Source organism: Calliphora vicina, chromosome 2, assembly GCF_958450345.1.
Source record: "Calliphora vicina chromosome 2, idCalVici1.1, whole genome shotgun sequence".
In the NCBI taxonomy this organism is placed as follows: Eukaryota; Metazoa; Arthropoda; class Insecta; order Diptera; family Calliphoridae; genus Calliphora; species Calliphora vicina.
The window spans coordinates 39,425,063-39,431,571 of record NC_088781.1 but is presented as its reverse complement, the minus strand read 5'-3'; the positions used below and the strand labels follow the sequence as shown (position 1 = coordinate 39,431,571).

At 33.0% G+C, this 6,509-nt stretch overlaps 1 protein-coding gene across 1 annotated transcript; it reads left to right on the top strand.

The window, feature by feature from the left end:
• Positions 1–652: 652 nt before the first annotated feature.
• LOC135950397 (uncharacterized) lies at positions 653–6,279 on the top strand. The gene is made up of 4 exons (XM_065499943.1): positions 653–693; positions 1,654–1,847; positions 3,236–5,079; positions 5,554–6,279. The coding sequence occupies exons 1-4, from the start codon at positions 653–655 to the stop codon at positions 6,277–6,279; spliced, it is 2,805 nt and encodes a 934-aa protein (XP_065356015.1).
• The last annotated feature ends 230 nt before the right edge of the window (positions 6,280–6,509 follow it).

Below are 6,509 nucleotides of genomic sequence, written 5' to 3'. Positions count from 1 at the left end.
AAATTAGAACTTGAATTCGGTGTTTACTTAAAACCAAATTGTTCTGTAATTTTTATTATAATTATATACATATAATTTCTTATATATATTTATTCGACTTCAGTTTAAAACTACTATTACAAAGAAAATAATTCAAATATTTAATTAGTTCACAAGTTCATATAATTAATAAGTCCCATCTTTGTTAGTTGTTAGTTGTTATTTGTATTTTGTTATTCTTGTTTTATTCTTGTTCAAATTCTTTCATTGATATTTTTAAGCATCGATCAATGAAGTCTCCAAATTTTTATTGTATTATAATTTCTCTTCATTGATCATTTATCATTGCTCATTACTTTTGTTTTAAGATTACTGTATTAACCCAGGAAACATTTTGCAAAGGCATTAGCAAATTAAAGATTTCGTTATTAGAGTATATGTTTATATAATCATATATTATTATATTTGTGTAAAGTTAATAAGATAAATGGATTTATAAATTACAGTACAGTATTTATACTAAATGAATTTCTCAAATAAATTAAAAGTAATTTTAAGTAATTTCAAAATGAAATAAGAATTTATTAATTGAAGTTAGGAAAACTAAAACAAAAAGGTAGTGTATAATATGGGGTTCTTCAAAATTGATTTAAAGGGATTTTAACGAAGAACCATGGCTGGTGAGGGCATGGATCTAGAATATCTAAGGATCCGGTAGTTGTGAAGTAAATGAAGTTAGCTTGTTTTAAATATAAATTAGAAATAGCCCTTTTTAGTCCGTCCGAATTTAAAGTGAGTTATAATATTTTGTTTTATGAGCACGTTTTCTAATTTTGTGTTGGTAGTTATTAGGATAACGAAAGCCAAGAACCACACCCATCCGGCGAGCCCTAGTCTATGTATGAACGTGCGGACTTTCGTTATGCCTAGAAAAAATTGAATTGTACCAACAACACCTCTAGCAACAATCTACCATTACAGATGGCGCCCAACGTGGGGCATGACAATCCAGAAAATATATATTTTTTTTTAATAATGTCATCTTGTTGTATATGGATTTGTCTAGCTCCTTCATATTTTCACAAACATTTTATTGGGATTTACTGGAATAATCAGATCAATGGTGATAAAATACCATTTTTTTTCTGGTCCGTAAACGATATTAATTTGTAAATGTTTAATCACCATTTTTATATTAGTTTACAATAACTACTTGGGAAAAACATGTTAACATTATAATCTTTATTTCATTGTAGTCAATTTCTTTGGAGTATAACTTTTTTTTTGTTGCCATTAAAACAAATTAGTTATCCAATCTTGGCTTCATGCTTATTGATTAGAAATTGTTTTCTCATTTAAATATTCATCATTTCATTTACACATTTCACACTACCAACTACTACACTACCTTCGTTCGTTTTCTTAACTTCGAATTTTATCAATATAAAATAATATTTACAAGATTTAAAAATTTAAATTTAAAAGAAAAATGTCACAAACACCTAATTCAATCTGTTCTATTTGTTCGAAATCTTTCGACAATTCTGAAATTTTAATTTCAACCAAATGTCATCACACATTTCATCAAGCTTGTTTACTACCATATATAGAAAAGTCTCCATTCTGTCCGATTTGTAAAAACTCTGTTAATCATGCCACATTAACCCAATTCAGGTTATCGTCTATTACACCTGCTTCTCAAGGTGCCATTCCAAAAGCTAAGCCCTCTCAAACCAAAAGTGCTACTAAAAAGACACGTTATGCAACTAGAAGCCAAGAAATCGATAGTAATAGAAATCTATCTTTTACACCTAATGAATCGGAACCAAATTTACTAGACGAAAACAATTGTACCATAATTAATACAGGTAATTCACCAGGTAATTCACCTGATCATTACTCTCCCAATAATCTAAAAGACGAAATAAACAAAATTTACAGGACTATAGAAAACCTGTCCCAAAAGCTTGAACAAGTCAATTTAAATAGAATTCAACCAGATTTTCCACAAGATTTATTTCCAACAAATTCTTGCCGTAATTCATATCATAACATTCAAAATTCAAATATGAATTTTGCAAATATTAATGAAAATAATAATCCAAATTTGGATAACAGTAATTTGTCAAATATTAATCTTAATGATCCAGGCCTTAGTAGAAATAACAATTCAATATCTTCTATAGCTCTTGCTAATAGTAGTAAAGTAGCTAGTGTTATAAATAGCTGGAACATTAGATTTGATGGTAGTTCTTCGAACTTTCCTGTTGGAAAGTTTTTGTATGTAATTACAGCCTTGGCTACAGACAACTTAGGGGGAGATTTTCAACTTTTATGCGATCATTTTCACATCTTACTATGTGGACGAGCAAAAGAGTGGTATTGGAGATTCCGAAGCACAACAAGGAAAATGACTTGGGAACCTCTTGCCAATGCCCTTAGATCTAGTTTTGCTGACCATCTATCTGATAACGACATTAGAGAAATGGTAAGGGACCGTAAGCAATTAGTAGGAGAGAGCTTCGATGAATATCATGCAGCCATTTTAAAACTATGTGACAGAATGAGATATCAGTTGACAGAGATAGATTTAGTTGAAACTTTAAGACGAAATTTACGACCACAGTTAAGAAAAGAACTATTCTACATTGAGATCCATACAGTAGCCCAACTTCGCCATTTAGTTTTGAAGAGAGAAGTTCTAAATAATGAATTGGAAAAATACTTAAATAGACCCCAACAACAAAAACGAATAAGTGAATTGGAATATGAGAGTGAGGAGGAAAAGTATTTAGAGAATATTTCTGAGATAAAGAAAGACTTGACTTGCTGGAACTGTAGAAAACCCGGCCATAGGTTCACTGACTGTTTGGAAGACAGGACGATTTTCTGCTATGGTTGTGGGGCAGAGAACATTTTCAAGCCAAATTGCCCTCACTGTCAGAACCAGGGAAACTTGAAAACGAGCGGTTACCGCTCAAAGAAATAGATTTGACAAAATCAGTTGCAACCCAAACCACAGACACAGATAACACCCTATATATTTATAACAACAAACCTGTTTTTAAAACCATCTTACCATATCACGAACGGCTCTCTAGATATAATGATATTAGAAAAAAGATATTTTGTGAGTCATTTTCATTAGCCAAAATTAAAAATATGACACCAAAACGTAATACTAAAAGAATGCGATCATTTTGGAAGAATGTCGTTAGAAGTAGAAAATTTATAAACATTTCTTTGAATGCTATAGAAAATGTAAATGACGATTTGAGACCTTACGTAAGAATAAACATTTTAGATATGAATCTAATAGGACTCATTGATACAGGAGCATCGATTAGTTGTATTGCTGGTTCTGCAGCAAAATTATTTCTAGAAAAGAATATATCTTATAGAAAATTAAACGAATTTGTTACAACAGCTGGAGGTACTCAATATCGAGTATTTGGTTACTTAAATGTGGACATTGAATTTCGTAGCTTAATAAAAAATTTAAGAATTTATATTATCCCTGATTTGAAAAACGAACTTTACCTGGGCATTGATTTTGTGAGAACATTTAATATATTAAACTTAGATACTAATATTGTTGATGTTAGGGAAATTTGTCACAAGGAAATGGAAAATTGTCATAGTTTAACACCGGAAATGTCTAAACAGTTGGAAAATGTTATCAACTTATTTCCATCATTTGATCGTGAAGGTTTAGGTAGAACTTTATTACTTGAGCACACAATAGAACTGGAAAAGGGATCAAAACCTGTCAAACAGAGGTACTTCTCAGTTTCGCCGGCAATCGAAAAACTGATACACGCGGAGATAGATAAAATGATAGAAATGGGTATTATTGAAGTCGCACCACCAAATTGCCCATGGAGCAGTCCGGTGACTCTAGTGAGAAAAAATGAAAAGGTCAGATTGTGTTTAGATTCAAGGAGGTTAAATTCGGTAACGGTAAGGGATGCTTATCCCCAACCCAAAATAAGTAATATACTATCACGTCTACCCAAAGCAGAATTCATCACCTCCTTGGATCTAAAACACGCCTTCTGGCAAATCGGATTAGCCACTAACTCCCGTGATATGACTGCTTTCACAGTTCCGAATAGACCTTTGTATAGGTTTCGTGTTATGCCATTCGGGTTGACTAATGCGCCACAGACGATGAGTCGCCTGATGGATATCGTAATTCCACCATCTTTGAGACATCAAGTATTTATTTATTTGGATGATCTCCTGCTAGTTTCTCAAACTTTTGAAGACCATTTAAAATTATTAGCCGATGTAGCTCATCATCTCAGAAAAGCTGGCCTAACCCTTAATATTGGCAAATGCAAGTGGTGCCTAAAAGAAGTTAGATATTTAGGCTATATTATAGGTTATGGTGTAGTTAAAACCGACCCAGACAAGATTTCTGCAATAAAAAACTTACCACCTCCGAAGTCCGTCCGTGAAGTCCGAAAATTTTTAGGTCTTGCCAGTTGGTATAGACGATTTATTGAAAATTTTTCAGCCTTAACATCTCCCATATCAGACTTAACGAAAAAGACAAAGACATTCACTTGGACTGATGAAGCAGACAAAGCCTTCACACAGCTAAAAACTTGTTTAACGACTGCCCCAGTTTTGATAACACCTAATTTTGAAAAACCCTTTGTGATCCAATGCGATGCTTCAACTCTTGGCATTGGTGGTGTTTTGGCTCAGGAAAATGAGGAGGGAGTTGAAAGACCAATAGCCTTCTATTCATACAAATTAAATCAATCACAAAGAAACTACTCCATAACAGAGCTTGAGTGTTTAGCTGCTTTGAAGTGCATAGAGAAATTTAGAGAATACGTCGAAGGACATACCTTTAAAGTCGTTACAGACCACGCAAGCCTTCAGTGGCTTATGCGGCAGACAGACCTAAACGGACGTTTAGCACGTTGGTCTCTTAGATTACAAGGTTTTAAGTTCTCCATTGTCCATCGCAAAGGCAGTTTGCAAACCGTACCCGATGCTCTTTCTAGGTTATCGATTGAGGCTATATCTAACGTTGAAATCCAACCGGAAATAGATCTTGAATCTACTGCTTTTGATAGCCCAGAATATGTAAACTTAAGGAATTCGATTTGTGATAAACAAGATAGTTTTCCTGACCTTATAGTGATGGGGAAATTTATTTACAAACGTATAACTTTTGCTAACGGTGACCCATATAGTGAAGCAACATCTTGGAAATTATGGGTTCCAAACGAATTGACTAATGAAGTCATTAGAAGATGTCATTCGTTGCCAAACTCTTCGCATTGTGGGATTGGGAAAACACTAGATAAAATCAGAAGAAATTTGTTTTGGCCTAAAATGTCTTTGACTGTGAGAGATTTTATAGGAAAATGTATAGTTTGTAAACAATCTAAATCTCCCAATACTATTTTACGACCGTTAATGGGAGATCAGATAAAATCAGAACGCCCCTTTCAAAGGCTATATATGGACTTTCTTGGTCCATACCCCCGATCAAAAACAGGACATGTGGGGATATTTGTAATATTGGACCATTTTTCTAAGTATCCCATATTGAAGCCTATAAAGAAGTTTACAGCGGGTGAAATTTGCGATTTCCTTGTAACAAAGGTATTTAGTCTGTTTGGTGTTCCAGAGTATGTAGTTACAGACAATGGCACTCAATTTCGTTCGGTACAATTTAGGGATCTGTTGAGCAAATATGGCATAAAACAAATATTCACGGCTATTTATAGTCCACAATCCAATTCATCAGAACGACTCAACCGATCCATTTTGGCTGCCATACGCTCGTATTTAAAACAAGATCAAAGGGAATGGGATGTCCATTTGTATAATATCTGCATAGCTCTTAGAAGCCTTTTTCATACTTCTCTTGGATACTCTCCATACTATGTTTTATTTGGGTATCCCATGATAACCCACGGAAGTTCTTATGAGTTGTTAAGAAAAGTAGGTGGATTAGAAGAAGGAGAAAATTTGAACCAAGCTGACAAATTGCAGTTGATACGAAAGAATGTTAAAACAAATTTGGAAATAGCTTACAATAATTACAAGAAGCCTTATAATTTGCGTGCAAGAGCTGTCCACTATAATGAAGGTGATGAAGTGTATAGGAGGAATTTCGTTCAAAGCAAAAAATCAGATAATTTTAACTCCAAACTAGCACCAAAATGGTTAAGATCTATAGTTAAAAAACGCATTGGAAATTCGTATTATAAGGTTTCAGATTTAAAAGGCAATATTATTGGCACTTATCATGCCAAGGACTTAAAACCGAATTAAAAGCGCCTTTCCAGCTATATTTTGCATTAAAATTTGTTAATATTTTAATTAAAATATACCTGTGTTGTGACGGTATTTTTTTTTGTTGAATTCTATTTGATATGACCATTAATGAATTGACTCTTTCAAGTGATTTCGATTTAAAGTGTTAAAACAATAAATAAAATAAATTTAAGACTTAATGTTTCATTCCCACTTGTTTTTTTTTTTGCTCCATTTCTTTGATCAAC

Excerpts from the sequence above, each read along its gene's own strand:
- LOC135950397 (XM_065499943.1), top strand. The coding sequence starts at position 653 with ATGGCTGGTGAGGGCATGGATCTAGAATATCTAAGGATCCG. Across the intron at positions 694-1,653 it reads CTAGAATATCTAAGGATCCG|GTTATCGTCTATTACACCTG; the intron begins GTAGTTGTGAAG and ends AACCCAATTCAG. Across the intron at positions 1,848-3,235 it reads TTGTACCATAATTAATACAG|AAAATGTAAATGACGATTTG; the intron begins GTAATTCACCAG and ends TGAATGCTATAG.